Below are 21,314 nucleotides of genomic sequence, written 5' to 3'. Positions count from 1 at the left end.
AACAGAGGATCTTAAGAAAGAGACTTGAAGAGTTAGAAAAGGTCTCAGACATGTCTCTTTATTAATTCAGGCAGATTCAGGTCTCAAGATTCAAGTTGATTCAGCATGATTTTGCCTACGCGGCGTCTCTCTGTGCGTCGGTCGTCCCTCGACAACGCAGTCAGCGTTCCCCCACTGATGCACAGAAAAACTGGATGCCTTTTATACCAGCATAACTGTTGAGTTAACATCTTCATGGAAACATACACAGCACTTTGTCCCAACACGTGTCCCATAACAGATTGGCATATGCTAAAGGTTGGAGACACACCCCTTATCTGTCCTATATACATTCACAGTCCATATGACATCATATCCCAACCCCATTGACACTCCAAAGTCCAAAAACATACACAACATGTCAAGGAACACAGAGATTAATTACAGGGCGTATTAACATATGAATGAAACTTTAAAAACACAGGGTAGAAGCCCACAAAGTACAGAGTAGTAGTTCAAGAAATTAGTACAAAAAGTATTTCAGAAAACTACTACTCATGTAAGTGTAAGTGAAAGAGTAACTGTCGGGACATAAACATGTGATTTGCAATTTGAAGTTCCAGTAATCCGATATTTTCAAAGTACAGACAAAAAAAAAACAACCAAAAAACGACATTATATGGGAAAGAGCAACACAAGAAATGCAGAAGTGACATAAGGTTTATGTATATACCATATGAAGACTTATTTATAGTGGGAAGAGGAAACTAAACTTTTACGTAAATATAAATTATTCAAAAAGGAGTAAAAGTATGCTGCTAGAAAGGTACTTTGAAAAGTACAATTTCTTCAAAGAAATACTGAACAAATTAAAACTGAGTAAATGTAACTGAGTACTAACCACCACTGATGAAAACTGTTCTATAACCTCTCATTAAAATGTAGTTACCCTGATTATATATGAAGGGTTTGTTCTAATTTGCACAATTTTGCTGAACTTCCTGAACACGGGCATCAAATATGACATGAGCAAAAGCTCATCAAAATTATGCAATAGTGATTATTTGACAAATAAAAATACATAACTACAACTTTATGTTGTTAAATCAGTGTTTGAAATGCCAAATGTGTTCCTTGCGAGCAAAGCTTATCCCTGCATTTGTGGATGGAATTCTTGTTTGTGTTGATGGCATAGGAAGAGGGATTCCAACCACTTATCTTGATGTAAAATTACACAAGTACTACCCACCAAATCAAGTGAGAATTAGAAAAACATGAAAACGAGATGTACTTTAATCAAGCCCTAGTGGTGCAACCCAAGCCTATAAGTGCAGCAGTGATTTGACAACATGCATTTCATTTTATTGTTAAATACAATTTAGTTTATTATGACCATTTTTAAACATGTGCTGAATGTGCTAGTCCTTTGACCACAAGCTCAACAATTGCCAGAGCTCTGTTGGTTTGCTTGAGTGGTGACACTGCCATAAGCCCTGGAGTCCCAGAGCCCAGGGCTCACATGGGGATCATGCCCTTGTTCTTCTTGCGGTCTGCCAGCATGCGGCGGTTGTGGTTGGCTCCGCGGCTTTTATTGGCCTCTTTCTTGCGGCGGTCCAGCACTGTCTCCAGGCTCTGCCCCTGCCCTCTGAGCTGTCCCACCACATGGCTGGGTCGCTCTTGTCTGTACCTGGAAAACAGTGAAAGCTCCTATATTATTCTTTACTCTTTAGCTTTTAGCCATGTTAAAATGTTGTTACCTCATCAGAAACATATTTTGAGTTATGTTTTGTTTCATTCACATGTTTGAGTAACTCTTTTTAAATAGTCCGTCTACATCTTCAAAGCTCAAAATGCTCTGTTCCACCTTGTGATCTCATGAAGCTGTAGTTTTGAAGTTAACAGCTACCTTTTACGTTTTGTTCATTCCAGCACTGAAATTATACAAATTATTCTACTAAAGGTGCATGGAGTTTAAAAATACAGTGGTACACTTCCTGAATGGCATCACAAAGTGGAACAGAGCATTTTCTGTTCGAGAGAAGAACTCATTTTGAGTCCCAAAATGTATTGTTCCAGCTTTCAAATATCAGATGAAGATAATCTACAAATTACTGTATCAGGCCTACTGTCATATTTATTTTATGACTTAAAGTCCTTTCAAATGACAAATATCAGATCTGAAATTATTATCTCAAAGTACAACAGATTCAAGACATGTACAAGCACTCAAGTCTGAAATGCAAACAATGCAAGATTACTCAAACCAGCATCGATCAAATGATGAAATATTATAATGATTATAACATTGTCAAAGTTCAGAAAGGTTAATGTTAAACAATATGTCCCTTTAAAGATTGCTCACTATCTCCATTAGGACTTGTATAGAGTGTATAAGTGGAGCCCTTGTGCATAGAATGGCTGTGTGGTTTGGTGACTTACCCTCTCCTCTGCTGCATGGCGGCTCTCCGAGCCTCAGCTCTCTCTCGCAGTACTGCCGGATCCTGCACAAACTGGTCACCCTGTACATTGTTCTGAAAATTTGTAAAATCCCAGGTTATATTTAAACTTTAACATACACATGAGGAAATACAAAAACATAATTCATGAGATTTGTTGAATAACTTACCATCAGGCTATGAAATTCACATTTGTGTTCAACAGAGATTGAGATGCCATCATTTATAAATCATCAAGAATCACAGCCAGTCTTGAGCCAGTAAAAGCATGTGGTTTGGAGCAGAGTTCAGACTTCTCTTAATAGCCAATTATTAAACATTTGTCATGTTTATGTTTAGGAAATGGGTATTTATGTCTTTAAGACAAAATAAACCGATGATCAATAAAGATGCATACATACATATGCATATATACATATATTTTAAGGCGAGCTCACATGTTAAGTCAGTGGTGTTACTACAGACTAATGTTAGAGAAGGATCACCTGACTGTGTCCTTGCTCGTCCTCAGCATCTTCCTCACTCTCCTCCTCCTCGGCTTTGTGTCCCTGACGGAGGATCTGGGGCATGGTGAATGGTCTGCAGGAGAAAACATTTTTATCAGGTCCCCTTTCCCCTCAAAAATATAAAAAAAATGAATAAAAATGGTATTTGAATAAACTTAAGAACTGCCAACATAGCCAATCATCTTTGTGTCACCAGACAGCAGAAAAAGTTACCTATGCATTAGGACTGTGGATTAGTATTGATTTTTACTATACTTTTGACAACACTAACTGCAGTTAACAATTATTTTGTTTGATTGTCCGACTACTAAAATAATTATTTGAATTGTACATTTTAATCAGATAAAGGTTAGTCAAACTTACAAATAGTTTCATCCTTTTTTATTTAATAATGCCACTGTCTCTGATGAATCATTGCGGCTTTTAATATTCAATTAACTTTTAATAAACACAATTCTGTAATAGCTGTTTAAATTAATATCTAGGGTTGACAAAAAGTATTAAAAATAATTTAATCAATACTAAAACTAGTATCGAATCGAGATGCAGTACTCATTTGAGCAGGTATTAATCCTAAAAAGTCCTCATGGCTCCTCCCTCCCAGGTGTACCTCCATTTGAGCAGGCTGTCCTGATCCAGATCGTTGGCCCCAACTTGGTTCATGTCATAGGTGTCGTCGTACTCGTCCTCATAGACCAGACTGTCTCCAGGCTCCGGGCTCACCACATCCACCACTGTGTCATAGGACCGGTACCGTTCCCTCTGATCCGCTATGTGCCGCTTGTCATTCAGCAGTTCTTTGGCGCTTTCTGCTTTTCTGTGGCAGATGTTATGTTAAAGGTCCTATATGACCTAAAATTGATTGTTGTGAGCTTTATGCCATGTTATAAAGATGTTGCCTCCTCAAAAACAACAGTTGTTTTGTTTCATTAACACATGAAGTGACCTGGGACTGCAGATAATGAATGCATTAGACTGCAAAATGAATACCAGTCTACAGTAGTTGAAATGGCTTGAACTGAAACACAATCTAGACCAGAATTCACAGCTGGTTGATAAGGACTTTGTTAATAGTTTCAAGGTATGTTGGACAGCTGTCAACACAGTTTGAATTGATATTACAATTACACTTCTATGGGGTATTAACTGCTAACACATAAGATATTTACATCACCAGCCTTTTATTGATTTAATTTTACTGCCAAAAAATGTATTAAAATGTGTAATTAGTTTCAGTTTTGTTTTTGATGCTCTGAGTCCCCTGGCTGGAATACAGGAGAATAAAAGTTACTATGACATGCATAAATCATGCTAAAAACAACTTCATGTTCAAAGTGAAACAACTATAACATGGTAAAAGCTCTGAAAAGTTTATTGTGCATATTAGGTCCATCTTAACACTTTGCTACCTTCCACATGTGTATCACTTGTACCTTCTGCCCTTCCAGATGCGAGACATATCCACCTCGTTTCGTCGGAATATGTCAAATTCATCATCGTCGAACACATTGGACCTGTGGTCAAGGACCTCTGGCAGTGGGTCTGAGGGAGCTCTAAACCACAGAGAAGGATAACACTGTTATGCCTTTAATCCGACCTTGGTTTTAACACAATCTGATAAACGTCTAACAGAGCTTCAGAGAGCAGTGCCTCCAGTTAGCTTCAAACTCATAGAATGTATAACAGAAGTGGACTAAGTGAGTGTGATGTCGCCGATTCACATAATATACAGTCAAGCCCAAAATTATTCATACCCCTGACAAATTTTGACTTTGACTTTTATTCAACCAGCAAGTTTTTTTCTTGATCAGAAATGACACAGGCATCTCCCAGAACATAATAAGATGATGTACAAGAGGCATCATTGTGGAAAAAAAAATTTTCTCAGCTTTTATTTACATTTGAACGAAAAGTGGCATGTTCAAAATTATTCATACCCTTCTCGATAATCAATAGAAAAGCCTTTATTGGTTATTACAGTAATCCAATGCTTCCTATAATTGCTGATCAGTTTTTTGAATGTCTCCACTGATATTTTTGCCAAGTCATCTTTAGCGATGAGCTCCAATGCTTTCAGATTGGAGGGTCTCCTTGCCATCACCCTGATCTTTAGCTCCCTCCACAGATTCTCAGTTGGATTCAAGTCAGGACTCTGGCTGGGCCACCGCAAAACGGTAATGTTGTTGACCAATAACCATTTCTTCACCACTTTTGCAGTGTGCTTTGGATCACTGTCGTGCTGAAATGTCCACTGTTGCCCAAGTCTAAGTTCCTCTGCAGCTGCTTGATGTTGTTGTTGAGAATCTTGATTTATGGCTCTTTATGGAGCCGTTTACTGTGATTAGACTCCCTGGACCATTGGTTGAAAAAACATCTCCAAAGCATTAGGTTCCCACCATCATGTTTGACAGTGGGGATGGTGTTCTTAGGGTTGAAGGCTTCTCCTTTTTTATCATCAATACATCATTGTGGCTAAACAATTCTATTTTTGTTTGGTCTGACCATAAAACAAAAGACCAAAAGCCTTCTTCTTTGTCCAGATGAGCATTTGCAAAGGCTAAACGGGCTTTTGTGTGCCTTATCTGGAGAAGTGGCGTCCTCTTTGGTCTGCGTACCCAGCGTAACCCAGCAGTATGTCATGTCTGTTGCATTGTCTGCCTTAAGATATTCCACCTTCAGAGCCCAGATTCACCTGGATGGCCTTGGTGGTGATCTGTGGATTCGTTTTCACCTCTCTCACTATCCTCCTGGCCAGCACAGCACTTTTTGGCTTCCGATAACATCCTCTGAGATTTTCCAGAGTGTGGAACGTCTTTTATTTTGTAATAATTCTTTGCACTGTAGCCACTGGAACTTGAAAACATTTAGATATGGCTTTATAACCCTTTCCTGACTTGTGAGCAGCCACAATACGCAGCCGTAGATCCTCAGAGAGCTCCTTTGTCTTAGCCATGACTGTTCACAAACCAACTGCAAAGATCTGCTGTTTTTCACCTGTTCAGTTGCTTAAAACAGTTCTTCCCAATGAATCAGGGCAATTAGGAAGTTTTAGAACAGTTTGTGCTGTTTGGAATGGTATAGTCCTTTGGATTTTTCCATAGACTCTGACAAAGGGTATGAATAATTTTGGACATGCCACTTTTTGTTCAAATGTAAATAAAAGCTGAGAAATATTTTTCCACAGTGATGCCTCTTGTACATTGTCTTATTTCCTGGGAGACGCCTGTATCATTTCCAATCAAGAAAAAACTTGCAGGTTGAATAAAAGTAACTTTAAGTCAAAATTTGTCAGGGGTATGTATAATTTTGGGCTTGACTGTATATGTTGTCCTTTAAGAACAACAATATGCCACCTCTTTTTCGTGGAAATGAACAACAGGTGCACTAGAGTGTCAATTTTGCATATGGAGGTAATTTAAAGTTTCTCCCTCTTGGTCTTTTTTGGCTGGTTTTCCCCTAATGCTGCTTTCGCTAGAGTGATTATCACTACTGGGAGTATGAGGTCATTCCTTAACCCTACAGAAAGTTTGATTATCCAGCTTCTCCAAGATGGCACATCCAGACGTGGTGTTGCAAGAACATTTAGGGTCCATGCATCTGTTCCACTGTCACAGCTCTGAGCTGTCAGTCAATGCACACACAGTGTCCGGCCGCAAGAATGTGAGGAAATCTGACATCGCAGTATTAGGACCGCAGACCGAATAAGAAACCAGACTTCAGGACATCGCTGTAAACGGCCGCATGTGAATGAGCAGCTTTTGTACAGATCCAGACCAAACCAAACTATAGAGCAGAGCTGAACTGATACAGGGAGCGGGAGACGGGCTGTGCTCTGCTGTGGGAGAGCATCTGGACGACTCCCGCACAGCACACGAACATGTTATGAATTTTAAGTATTTATCATCCTAATATATTTCCAAATAAAAGAAGTCTTGAGCATGTTACACGTTGTTTTTCAGCTGACTCGTCTGATATTTATTTTTACGATTCTGGCAATTCAACGCCAGACGCGCCACACCACACCCTCAGTCTGCTCCACTCCACCTGATATTCAGCCACGACACACCTCCTATTTAGAACTCCACGCCCCACATTTTCGCTAAGCGCTAAGACTGGGGGCAAGATACGGCCCTTAGTGTGTTTCCAGTACAATGTCCAGAACACAGAGATTTCAGGAGACGGGCAGTTACTCTAGGAGAGCTGTACAGAACTGTAGAAGGTCCTCAATCCATCAGTGGGACCAATATCTGCTCCTTTGTGCAGGACGAACAGGTTGAGCACTGCCCGTGCCCTACAGAATGACCTCCAGCAGGACACTGGGGTGAATGTTTCTGCCTAAACAATCATACACAGGCATGAGGGTGGCTTGAGGAGCCCACGTCCTGTAGTGGGCCCTGTGCTCAGCACCCAGCACCATGGAGTTTCATTGACATTTGCTAGACGACGCCAGAATTGGCAAGTCCACCACTGGACCCCTGTGCTTTTCACAAATGAGAGCAGATTCACCCTGTGACAGACGTGAAAGAGTCTGGAGAAGACAAGGAGAATGCTATGTTGTCTGCAACAAAGGTTCAGCGTGAGTGGTTTGGTGGTGGGTCAGTGATGGTCTGGGGAGGCATATCCATGGAGGGACACGGAGACCTCTACCAGCTAGAAAAGACAAGACATACTTCACTGCTGGTGCACGTCAATACCCGGGCAAGTGGCAAGAGTCTGCAGGCAGTACCTGGAAGATGAAGGGATTGATACATCTGAATGGCCCTCACGATCACCTGACTAAACCCGATGGAACACCTCTAGGACATTATGTTTGGGTCCATCAGACACCGCCAGGTTGCTCCTCAAGACTCTACAGAAACTCAGTGATGCCTTTACACAGATCTGAGAAGAGATCCAACAAGACACCATCCGTCGTCTCAAAAGGAGCATGCCACAATGTTATCAAACATGCATAGAAGCACGTGGGGGCCACACAAGATACTGACGAAGCATTTTGAGTTGCAGAGTTTGAGTTGACTCCATTTTGCCTAAATGTAATATTTAGGCAAAATGGACTAGCCTGCCACATCATTATTTCACTTTGACTTTCAGGGTGTCTTCAAAATTAGGCTGCAGGCTGAAAATGTTACTCTATATATACATATACAAAAAAAAAAGAAAAATGTTCCTCATCTTCCACAGTGGTTGGTCTCTCTCACTCTCATCCAGCTCGGCTCCTCTACCAGAGGCCTGGGAGCTTGAGGGTTTCGCGCAGTATCAGCAGTTCTTAGTACTGCACTTTTCTGGACTGAGATGTCTGATGTTTTTCCAGGGATCTACTCTAACCACTCCTCCACTTCGGGGATTACAGTCCAGAGTGCTCTGATCACCATGGGTTCATTGCAAACTCAATGTGGTTGTGGAAAACCACCCTTGAAGCCAATGGGAAGCCACTTGCACAAGTGTCCATCAAATGTGGCATATACCAAGGAGACTCACTGTCCCCACTGCTGTTCTCAGACAGATCATTGACCGCACTGGCTAAGGATACCAACTCAGAAACGGGGCCACCATCAGTCACCTCCTCTACATGGATGACATCAAGCTGTACGCTAAGAGTGAGCAAGACATCGACTCACTGATCCAAACCACAAGGATCTACAGCACAGACATTGGAATGTCATTCGTGCTTAAGAAATGCAGCAGGATGGTGACAAAGAGAGGGAAGGTCATTCACACAGAGGGGGTCTCACTCCCAGAGGGAACAATAGCAGACACTGAGGACAGTTACAAGTACCTTGGTATCCCACAAGCAAATGGCAACCTCGAAGAGGCAACAAGGAAAGCGGCTACGGACAAATACCTGCAAAGAGTGAAACAAGTCCTGAAAAGCCAGCTCAATGGCAAGAACAAGGTGCAGGCAATCAACAGCTACGCCCTGCCAGTGATCAAATACCCTGCAGGAATCATTAGATGGCCAAAGGAGGAGATACAGACCACAGATGTTAAGACACGAAAGCTCCTGACCATGCATGGAGGGTTCCATCCCAAATCCAGCACCCTGAGACTGTACGCAAACTGGAAGGATGGAGGCCGAGGACTAGTGAGTGTGATAACCACTGTCCAGGATGAAACATCCAAGCTCCTTGAGTACATCAAGGACAAGGCATCAACAGATGAGGTGCTCAGAGAATGTCTCAGACAGTGGGGTCCAGAGGAAGAGGTGCTGGAGGAACCATCATCAGCAGGACATGACCCTACACGGGGCGTACCACCGGAACATAACTGAAGTGGCTGACATCAAGAAATCCTACCAATGGCTTGAGAGGGCTGGTCTGAAGGACACACAGAGGCTCTCATCCTGGCTGCTGAGGAGCAGGTCATGGGCACTCGAGCAATAGAGGCCCAGATCTACCACACCAGACAAGATCCACGGTGTAGACTGTGCAAAGAGGCTCCTGAGACAGTCCAGCACATAACTGCAGGGTGTAAGATGCTGGCAGGGCACACATACATGGAGCGACAGAACCAAGTGGCTGGCATAGTGTACAGAAACATCTGTGCAGAGTACGGGCTGGAGACCCCAAGGTCACGGTGGGAAACACCTCCAAAGATTGTGAAGAACGACCGAGCCAAGATCCTGTGGGACTTCCAGATACAGACTGACAGGATGGTGATGGACCAACCAGACATAGTCATGGTGGAGAAGAAACAGAGCGGAGCCGTGGTGGTGGACATCGCAATACCAAGCGAGGGTAATATCAGGAAAAAGGAACACGAGAAACGAGAGAAATACCAGGGGCTCAAGGAGTAGCTGGAGAAGGTCTGGAAAGTGAAGACATTAGTGGTGCCTGTGGTGATCGGAGCACTTGGGGCTGTAACCCCCAAACTGGAAGAGTGGCTACAGCAGATACCGGGAAAAACAACGGACATCTCAGTCCAGAAAAATGCAGAACAGGAACAGCAAAGATACTGTGCAGAACTCTCAGGCTCCCAGGCCTCTAGTAGAGGAGCCGAGCTGAATGAGGGTGAGAGACCTACCACCGTGAAAGGTGAGAAACACTTTTTTTTTTTTTTAAACATATATATATATATATATATATATATATATATATACATATATATACATATGTATACATATACACATATACACATATATACATATACACATATATAATGACACATATATATGCCAGAAGTGACAGCTTATTAGTTTTTATGTCAAATTCAAACTCCCAAGCTCAATGTACTTATGCTGTTGCAACAATACAATCTCTTCACTGTGAGACATATACAGTTTGATCATTTCATCTGATGTCTGCCCCTTGAACCCTCGCTCATGTTTCCTCTGTGGTTTCCTTCTCTCACCTAATATTACATATTTGACTCACAAATGAAAAATTGAGGAGAGGGAGCAAGGAAAGAGAATTACAATAAAGTAGCATTGTTAGCAGCAGCAGCCATGGTTACCTCGGCATGGAGCGGTCCAGCGAGCTCAGACTGGGGCTAAGACGTTCCTCTAGGATGTTGTTGATCACTACTTCAGAGTTGTAGTCGTATTCTTCTAGGCAGGCCAGTAGGAAGCCCTCCCCCAGATCAGGCAGCAGATCTCTGACAGTGGAGAGCAGCGAGTCCACCTCTGCCGTGCTCAGTGGACACACCTGACCACATGAATGAAAGTGGATATCATGCACTGGTTTTTGTACAACAGCAACAGTGCCTGAATGTTTAAGACAGTGTTGTCTTTTTTTTCACCAAGTGCCACACGTTGATACATATTTGAAGTGGCAGTCCACAGACCAGTAGTCAATTCAGTGATTCCTTCAGATGGGTGCATTTTACATAGTTTTTGAGTCACTGTACCTTTAATAAGGCTTGGATAATGTTTAGCCCTGTATCATACTGCAATGATATTGAAGTAATAATGGTAGAATTAGGATTGCAGTAAAAGGTAGTACCTATGATGGGTATAAGTGGGCCATAGTTTGGACACCTCTATTTTAAGACATCTGTGGCTCTGTCCTAATACACTTTTGATCTTCATTGGGAAGCCTTATTCAACTTTCAGCATGACTCAGCAGTTACTCACATGTTTCCTTTGGGGCCCTTCTGAGTTCTGTGCTGCTGGCTGCCCCCCTTCTTGTTGTCTTGGTTGTTCCCCTGGTTGTCCTAGGGCTTTTTGTGATTGTTGGGTGAGTGTCCATAGGTTGTCCTCCCTCTTTTGGGCTGGGGCCTCCGGTCTTCTTGTCCCTACACTATCCACAGCACTTTGTACACCCTGAAGCAGGTATGATGTCCTTGTTTCATCACTAAACACATCTGGCTCAGGAAATATTTTCATATTTAGTGTTAAAAGGAAAAAGTAGGTTCAGATTGGCAGCCTCACTTTAGTCAGTCTACCCCAGAGCAGGTGTGGCTACATTAGTGGCTTACCACCACATTGTGTGGAGTGAATGAATAATGATTACAGTGTAGCACTCTGAAAGGCTTCAACAAGCATATAAAGCACATAACAAGCGGAAGGCTTATTAAAGTAATTAGAGTCTTTTTTATCTTTGGTGGTTGTAGGTGTAAATGGTTTGAACCACCCATTGTTTTATAGGCAAAAAACACTGATATTCTTTAATATGTTTCTTCCAGGAGGCTTCTTTGAATCCATGCAAGTCCATGCACTTTCACCAAACTTGCACTAATCATTTAAATGCTTGAATTACCAATACTGCAATAGTAACAGCTTCATACCAACTTCACTTTCCAATATACATCTTAGCACACCATATCAAGCTGGCATTCTGTGACAAGTCTCATTCCATTAACAATATTATAGTGATTCTACTGGAAATATCACAATGGTTTGGCAACTAAACTTAACTTACGTTAATAAAGACCAATAATTTGCTATACGTGCAGTTGTTTCCATGGGAATGTTATTGCTTTGTCTGCTTTACTCCCCAGTATGTTAACGAACTTCTTTATGTTGCATTTATACGATGCTGAGGTGCTCTTCTGAGTTGTTTATCCCAAGGAATAGATCATTTTTCAGCCGACTGTGGAGTATTCCAGGCAAAATACTAACATGACATAGCGTACATTCATCATGCTTGAAATGAGGAGGATACATGAGAGGAAGGGCTTGCTGCAGGAGGCTGATATCATCGACAATGGGGAACTGCTCATTGTAGTCACACAAAAACCTGACAAAAACAAAACGCAATACTGCTGCAAATACTTCACTTTGATGTCATTTAGTGAGCCTTGGAGTGGTACCTTTTCTCGGGTAAAAATGAGGTGAAATTGTGGAGGAGCTCTTCTGCACACTTCTGTATGTTGTCTCCCCTGTGTAGGCAAAAAAAACCTTAAATTTCCCTCAAGATCAATAAAGTATCTCTAAAATGCAAATGATCTGAGTTATACCTACTTATTAAATTGTCATACTGTTTATTTCTACTGGATTAATATGTTCTTGGGAAACAGTACTTCTGTTGAGGTTCAGTCTGTGTGCATACTGTTGAACTATAGTTGTTTGCATACACTGAATCAATGTGTGTGAATTATATTTGATGTATAGTACTTTGGGCCCAGAAGATATTTATAATGTCACTTGAGATTATAAACTTAAGGTAGTTTTCTCCCAGCAGTCAATCAATGCCACACTCTAGGTTGAATCAATGTGGAGAAAACCACCTGGAGCTGATGCCCATTAGCCCCACTGCTATCTCTGGTGTGAGTCACAGTCACTAGCACAAAACCTAGAAGAAGCTACTAGATTAGCAGCAAAATACTGGTTGAAAATGTTTGGTGATTCAATTTCGCGAGAATATTCTAAATAGTGTTTTCTATGATTGTGATGATTGTGGTATCAGAATAATATCAAATATCAAGTCTATTCCTTAATATCAGAATAGAGTTTGACATTTTAGTATTTTAGTATTATGACAAAACTACCATAATATAATTATTATCGAAACCTTGTGGGGGGCCAAATGCCCAGGTCTGTTGTACAGGATGACTGTTGTGTATGTGGAGCTCACCCTTCCAGAATGGGCTGGAGACAGGTGTGGTGCAGCAGCAGGTGAACTGTGTCCACCATTCTCCGGCACGAGTGGGACAGTCGCAGCCACAGCTCCATCTGCAACCTGCAACGAGCACAGTACCAAGGACACATGTAGGACAGTACCCAGGGCACATGTAGGACAGTACGCAGGATACATATTGGACAATACCCAAGTGCCAGGTTAGGGTAAGCCCAGACATAAGTGCACCTGGTCGTAGCCTGTGTGCTCACAAGAAAACAGGGTATTCTGTTCCTGTTGTTTACAGTTGGAATACCAGAGACCTTTATTCTAAGTGCCAGGGGAAGTGTTTAGCCGCTATTAGTGGGACTTCCACACATAGCAGAGTAACTTGAGTCTTCTTTACACAGCCCTGTTCAATCAGCCACAGCAGCGGGGGCATATGACCAGGCAGAGCAGGGGGCACATATGAACAGACAGAGTGGGTGTACCACGTAGAAGCCTGGCTGATGCATTAGTCGTAAGGCTTTCACTTTCAGATTTAAGAGGGTTAAGCCTAGTCTTAAGACAAACTTCAGGACACATGAAGGAGCAGTGCAAGAAAAACAAATCAAATCATTTAATCCAGAACCCAGACCCTAAATCATTGAAAGAAAATAAAGGTGGGTAAACTGGGAAAATATAAATAAATAATTCCTAAATATAAAACTAAAAGCTTTCTGGGAGGGAAAAGGAGACAAACTTTTCCCCACCCAAAAAGCGTATTATAAAAGGATACCTTTCAGACAAAAATCAGATGAGTACACAATGTCTTTAGCTAAAACATTTTATTTATTGTAAACTTTAGCCATTTGAGTTTATGAAGTTTTGGTGTGAGAGCTGATTGACTGTTCAAGAGTGTTTTAAAGTTGTACTGGTAGCCATGTGAATACTAGCGATGGTCCAAGACCAAGCGCTCAAAGAGCTAGGAACTACTTACATAGATTTCAATACAAACTTCATTTTTCACAGCAAATTCCTAGTTTGCATATAACCGTCTTTCTGATAAGGGAGTGCGGTTGATTAAACCCATATAGGTACTTACCCTTTGTCATCAAATGTTGTTTTCCTTGCTGCCTTTTCCAGTTCGGGCACAGCACTTTCATAGAAGGAGCTCAGCCTATCACAAAGCACAAGCAAATCAGAATGTGGCATGGTGGTGGTGGTGGCTGTGGGGATGGGGGCTGTGTGCACCTGCTGAGGAAGCCATGGGAGTAGAAGCTGGAGCAGGCCTGTGGGAAGATCTCCAGGAAGGCGTAGATGGTGCTGGTTGAGTCACAGAGGTACAGAAGCAGGTCAGACAACTCCTGCACATGAACATAGTAATAGGGTTGTCACAAGTATTAAAAATCAGATACTAATTGATACTAAAACTAGTATTGAAAATAGATACACATTTGATTAAGTATCGATATTAAAAAAGTCACATTCACAGTACAGACTGTATCCTGTATCAATGGAGACTGCAAGAGGCAAGAGGCTATATGGCTTTTTACACCATATGTGGCAGCACAAATGTGGCAGATGAAATACTCCCAGACTTTCTAGAGGAAACACTGTGAGGGAATGAACCATTTCATCACCAGCTGAAACACCAGAGCGGACTGAAGCCTCTTCCTCTCCTCAAACTGCCCTGACACAGATCTGCTGACTCTACCTCACAAGCGCAGTGGAAAGTTTCTGGAAAATTGCAATAGTTTGCTGCACTTGAAAATTCCCTGGGATCAATAAAGTATATAAAATCTATCTAATCTATCTCTCATCTCATATGAACTAGAGATTGAACAATTAATTTTTTTTTCATGGCCAATACTGAAAGTTTAGTATCCAGAGCAGCCAATGGGCAATAAGCTCTGTCTATATTTTTGGGCTGATATGTCGGGCCAATTTAGGTGCTTTTTGTAATATTAACTAATTTAAATTTACTACAAACCCACGCACAGCCCTTCTTTTTTTTTTTTTTACAACAAACCTCAGTTAAACGATATATTGGTATATCTCTAATATGAACTCTTGTCTCTCTGTGTATGTGTCCAAGGTATCTTGTACTCCCGCAGCTCGGTCCGTGTGGAAACTCAGATTTCAGTGTAGGGTTACATTTTATTTTACACTACCCATTCAATTTTAAATACCTACACTACCAGTCAAAAGTTTGGACACACGTTTTTATTTTGTTATTCACATCGTAGATTCTCACTGCAAGCATCTAAACTACGGATGACCACATATACAATCAACTTTCTTTTGTGTTTTTTTTAATAGTCCCCATTTGCTTTAAACCCTTAAACACTGTCTATTCTACATTCTATTCAAAGCCATAACATTTCAACATCACCATTAAAGCAGACCTATTATGCAAAATCAACTTTTCAGAGCTTTTAACTATTTTTTAGTTGTCCCCACCCCCACCATTTACACTCCAAAAGTTGTATTTGGAGTGATTCATGCATGTTTGAGCTTTCTTTAAACTGCTTACTTTCAAGAAGCCACAATATTACCCAACCCCTGCTTTCTCTGCCACCGATATATGCCCACTGCTCTGTACTTACTTTGTTTTCCCATTTTATTTTCCTAATCGGTGTAGGATTTGGCAGCGTTGTGTATTCATTTTAGTACAAAAGAACAAAAAAAATCCACTACACTCTAGCATGATTTTCAGAAATTCATCAAAAGTGCTGACAGCTTCACAGCTCTTTGTTATGATGACGTTTACAGCGACATCAGCTCCCACTGAGTACTGCAATTTTGTAACATGGAAGTCAGCAGATTTGTTTCCTTTATTAAGTAGTTTTAGATGAATATTGAATATTATTATTTAAAAAGTGCAAATAATAGCATAATGATCCACAGATGTTATAGACCCCCTCACCTGCTGGTCCATGCTGGAGAGGTCTGGCCCTCTGTGTGCACTCAGCTTCATGGGCTCCACGGCTGCAGCGCTTTCCCTCTGCAGACCACAACGCTCCAGGATGCTCTCAAACACCTACAAGTACAAGCACTCTCTTTATACAGCATAAAGAGTGGAGATGGACCAACATAGACCAATGCATCCGACTATGGCCTGTATGTTCACAAATAAACATAGCTTAATTGACCATGAGAAGGAAAGAAAAATTAAGGATTTCACAGTTTATATTCACAGGACAAATATTATGAATCATTGTTAATGTATGTCTTTTCTCACATATAATGGTGTTAAAAGGATTAACTGAGATTCAAGAGTAGGAGTTCGCCTCCTCCTGCTCCTCTCCAAAGAACCAGAGCTCACCTCAACCACACCTCTAATTACCCTGAAGCCCTTTTGTATAAAAGTCTATCCCAACAACACCGTATGTCAACACTCTCTCGACCCCTCCATCCCACCCCATGTTTATCTTTCAGCCGGAAGCCTCAACATCAAAGGAAGTGGGCCCTGAATCGGCTGGGCTAACTGCCTGAGACAGACCCCCCCACCTTGAATCTCTACCCAGGTACCACATATATTCATATCATCAATAATCTTTCTATCATATACCATTGTTGTGGCATGGTTCTTGCTTGTGAAAATGGCAATGACAGCACCATCTTGCTGAGCGACTCAATTTCTATTTTACTTACTTGCCCAAAAGTGGCATCCCAGGTAAAGTGGCAGTTGTGCCAAGTTAAGTTTATGGATGGTTGTAGTATTTTGGCGGTGGGACTAATAATATACCTGTGACACAGTGGGCATTGCTTCTTCCAGGTCATTGTAATAGGATGGCTGCTGGGTGAAGATGTTCTCTGCCAGCACAGTGGGTTAGGGGTTAATGTTAGGGTGATGCTTCTCTGAAGGCTTTTCATTTAGTATGTTCAGGACCTTACCAATCATTTTGTGCAGAAGGTGGCTGTTTCCCTTTCCAAAGAGAACACACAGATCCATGATCTTTGGAATGTCAAACAGAAAGTTGTCATAAATTATTTCCTTAAAGGCAGATGAAGTGAGAAAGTGTTCCTATGGGGAAAAAGAGCACAGATGTTGGCTTATGTTATGTGATGCTCAGGGAAATGTTTCTCATAATGATATGACAAAACATGTCAAGAAAATACATGGGTCAAAAAACCACATGGGTCACACACATAGAGGAGTGACAAGAATCTAGCTCAACAGTGGCCACCCACCCTCACAGTTCCAGAAGTAAATTTATTCTTAATTTTTTCCATATACTTTTAGAAGTATAATCTGATTTTACTAATTACTATAATCAATACTAAAACTAATATTGAAACTAGATCATTAGAGCATGTAATGATACAAAAAAGTCACATTAACAGGACAAAATGTTTGCTTTCTAGAGAAGTTTTTGCATTATTTGAGCTTTATCAGTATGAATATAAGGCCTCATGCAAAGATAAAGAAAGTACAATTATTTTATCTATCAGTATAGAGTATTAAGTGAATCCCTTAGTACTGAAATCAAATTAACACTACTCACCTTTGACTCTTTGTAAGTGGCCATTCTGAGAAAGGTCATGAAGACTGCTCTGTGGAGAGCACTCTGGACCTCTGCCAGGGCAGGAGACGAGGGGAGGCCAGGTACATCTGAACCACGAGGGGCTAGCTGCAAGTACGAATCCAGACATCTCTGCAAGGACTCATCAAACACCACCTACAACAGGGACACAAGAGAGACTGAACTGGAGAGGCACACATATAAGACTGAAATGTCCACCAGTGGAACCAAAGCTCACACTGGCCTTAGGTCCTAGGTGGATGGAGCCATGCACGCTCTATGCTCCACCACAAATGGACTAAAAGACAGGATTTCATGGAATATTTGTTGGGACAGAGCAGAGGTTGCCGCTGATGGTGAGTCTGGAGAATATATTTATTCTCTTCTGTGCATGGGCGTGTGCTGAGATGTTGGAGGTGGTCATGTTTACAGGTACTATGCACAAACACCTGGGTCATTTATGTACACTGTCATGCTGAAATTTGTATTAAAACTAAAGCCGTGGAGGAGAATGAGAAGTTCTTATTGTAGTCCGTTTTGAGTGTTGTAGTTTTTTTATTTAATGGCTCTAAGGTCACGTAATGTCTCAGTTATTCCCGCTGGTTATGATGGTCAGACTCTGTAGCTCTGTGTAGCTGCAACGGTAAAGGAGTTAGGGGCTAGGAGAAAGGATTTGATGTATTTGGAACTAGCCGGGAATACCTGACACCAGAAGAGGTCATGAGACAGGGCCAGCAGCCACTCCAGATCTTCAGTAATGAAACGGGCCTGCTCCAGGAATTGCTCTAATTCAGCCACAGAGCCCTCTGTTGGTGGGGGGGGTGTAAGGCAGAAAGAGACGCTCAGCTATCCTCTTGGGATGCTGCCACACATGGGACATGACACTATTACAGTCAAAATTCAATTACTCTGGAACCAATTATCTCACTTTTGGCTTTTCTAAAGACTTGTGTAAATGTTTTAGTAAAAAATGACTTAATCTTGTGCATATTGTGTGTTGGCAATGTGTTAAAGTGGTAATGTAATGATGTGGTAATCATGATGATGTGATGGTATAATGTGATAATGTGATGGTGTAATGTGATGGTGTAGTGTGATAATGTGACGAGATGATGTGATGTGACACTACGATGGTGTGGTTTTGATGTAGTGACATGATGATGGTGTTTATGTGAGGTAATATGCAGCACTTACCAAAGCGGGCAGTGTGCGTTCCAGACCTGAGCTGTCAAACTCTGTCACCTGCTGCACGTCTAGTGGTACGGGGAAACCTGCCATGCCCCCCTTCAGCTGTGTGTCTCACCTAGCCAAACATCAAAATTTAACTCAACAAATCAGTAAAGGCTTTTTTGGGGAAAGGGGTGTGAGCCTTTAGTCATTTAGATGATAAATTGGTAGATGAAGTCTTAGTCGAACAAAAATGAGTCGACCAATAATTTTATCAAGATTGTAACAATTTATATGGGACAAGAGCAGAAAGTTGAAGTAAATCAGTTGGTGAGTTAGCAGAAAATCTTAGTACTCATGATTCACAAGTGTAATCCTTGTACTTTCAAATTAGTTTTCTTATTCCATAACTGTTAATAAACTGTTATAAATGACAACATCTTTATTCAGTTAAATGAAGGTTTAAAATGCCTTGTGTAAATTGTTTCTGCATTTTAGATAGAATTTTCTACATTGATGATATATTTAAAATAACTAAAGTAACCTGCTTGTTTCTATGGATATGCTCTGCCTGGAATGTTCCTCAGTATGACATTAAACAGCTCTGCCTTACAGTTATTCAGGCTATGTTTACACTGAAATTAATCACCGTATCACCATATCGGAAACGATCTGCATCCAGACATGTTATTTCTGTGTCCGCAAGTCTTCCCTATCCACACAGCTTTGAGCATATTTGTTTACGTTTTACAGAAACAAAACTTAAACCCGCATGGCTAATTTGCATAAACTAAGTGCTCAAAACAGCTTGCTATTGTGCTCTGAGGTGGTTCAGCTTCTGTCGGACTAAAGGACACGACTCAGTGGATTATATGTGTTCTTTCTGTGATAGAGGGGTGTTCTGCTAATGATGGGTCTGTTCTGTGCTTCTATTGCGTTGAAGATGGTTCATGTTAAACTTTTCAGAGATTATTCGTCTGCAGGTGATAACATAGACCGTTTATATGAATGGACATATATTCTAGCCTCTTAGCGTTTTGACGGTGAATTACTTTGCGGTGCACAGACCTACATCAGCTATCAGCGTTTTCAGGCGTCCACAAAGTGCAAGATCAGATCATACTCAAATGAATACGTGGGAGTTGGCGGCACCAGATCGTTCTGTCTCTGGAGCCATTTTCAATCGGATTAGTGTGAACGAACACTGCATCCACAACCAAAATGACTCGAATAGTACTAGTGTGGACAGGGCCTCAGTTACAGGTGGTTTTATAGCTCAACAATACCTAGAAAAACAGGCATTCTGAATGTGAGCGGGGTCGCATCTCCACAAATCTGACCTGTAACTTGGTCTGGTTTGGTCTCTATGAAGATAAAAAGGTTTAATGTCATACTATGAAACATTCCAGAGAAAACAATAACATTTCCACGTAGAAAATAATTTGACGAAACTTCCACCAGAAGTTACACAATGCACCTTTAACTGATGTAAAGCTATGATAAATACTGACCACAGGCACTATCTCAGCAAACAAGTTAGAATTATAAATACCATATGAAAATCATATGTCATACGCACAACTGAACAGAGTAACAGCAAGTGAAATGGGCTCATGGGATAAGGTTGTTGTTTGATTTTATTAAGAACAAATATTTGAAGTTAACACGAAACCATTACTCTTATTCATGGGAAGGACGCAGATCACAAATGTGAAAGAAAACAGAGTGAAATGTATAAATAACGCTGCGTTTACCTTCAGTTGTGAGTCTCACTGCGTAGACGTAAAAACAGGAAGTAGACCCTTGTTTTCACGGAAGTACAATACAATTAAAAAAATAAACTTTACGCCTCTAGTGGACGGTGGGGGTATTCCATCAAAGTGGCAAGCCAAACTGTTAACATTTACGCCTATTTTTAACGCGTTAACACCTTACTTGACGCGTATTATAAGCTTATTTGACGCGTCAGATTGTTATTTGACGTGTCAAATAATAAATTATGGATATGATAATGAACTCCTCCCACTGATTTTCCCAGTCAATGAAAAGGGTCCAGAACAATCCAACACCGATCTCCCAGTGAACATTCTTTACTCTAATCGTTATGTCCCTTTTATTGGTGCTGCTCCCCCAGCAGACCACAGTCAAGTATAGGGCGCTGGCCTCCACAGACTGGGAGAAGATCAAACTAGAAGTTGGAGAAGATACAACTTGCACTCATGATTTTACAAAGGCATCCTTTGATAATGATTGTCATGATTATCAGTGGGACATGGAAAGGACCATATCTGCACTGTCTCATAACAGTGGAGTCTATTGAGATTTTCATTGTCCCACTACAGCAATTAGGTTGATCTGTGATGGCCTATGCACAGCACCAGAGAGAACATGTGTTTTTATTTATTTATTTTGCACATATAACATGACAATAAAAAGAAACATACTAGATAAAAAGTAGGTGCTGGAAGAGACAAAAAACCCAATAGGGCTTATATTAAAGTCTCCACCTTATGAATACATTAAAACTTTTACATTATCATTGTGCATAAAAATGTGTAATATATATATATATATATATATATATATATATATATATATTAAAAACCATGCATTAAATTCTTTTGATTCAAACATGGATTAAAACACAATAAGAAAATCCACAATTGAAAGATTATCAAACACTAACATGAAATATCAAACATTTCC

The 21,314-nt window shown here is 40.9% G+C and overlaps 1 protein-coding gene across 1 annotated transcript; it reads right to left on the bottom strand.

Moving 5' to 3' along the window:
- Window positions 1-1,254: 1,254 nt before the first annotated feature.
- Window positions 1,255-20,472, bottom strand: ascc2 (activating signal cointegrator 1 complex subunit 2). The gene is given in 20 exon segments (XM_020938320.2): window positions 1,255-1,666; window positions 2,419-2,510; window positions 2,921-3,014; window positions 3,552-3,758; window positions 4,375-4,494; window positions 10,391-10,581; window positions 11,010-11,229; window positions 12,040-12,114; window positions 12,188-12,256; window positions 12,952-13,056; window positions 14,018-14,092; window positions 14,167-14,279; window positions 15,842-15,955; window positions 16,664-16,731; window positions 16,813-16,942; window positions 17,424-17,597; window positions 18,144-18,260; window positions 18,262-18,303; window positions 18,636-18,744; window positions 20,363-20,472. Coding segments are annotated over 19 exon segments (2,262 nt in total). The 5' UTR covers window positions 18,720-18,744; window positions 20,363-20,472; the 3' UTR covers window positions 1,255-1,494.
- Between the last annotated feature and the right edge of the window lie 842 nt (window positions 20,473-21,314).

The sequence above is a fragment of the Boleophthalmus pectinirostris genome, unplaced genomic scaffold, assembly GCF_026225935.1.
Source record: "Boleophthalmus pectinirostris isolate CB_2022bp ecotype Guang Dong unplaced genomic scaffold, ASM2622593v1 HiC_scaffold_4, whole genome shotgun sequence".
NCBI lineage: Eukaryota > Metazoa > Chordata > Actinopteri > Gobiiformes > Gobiidae > Boleophthalmus > Boleophthalmus pectinirostris.
This window is presented reverse-complemented; position numbering and strand designations above follow the sequence as displayed.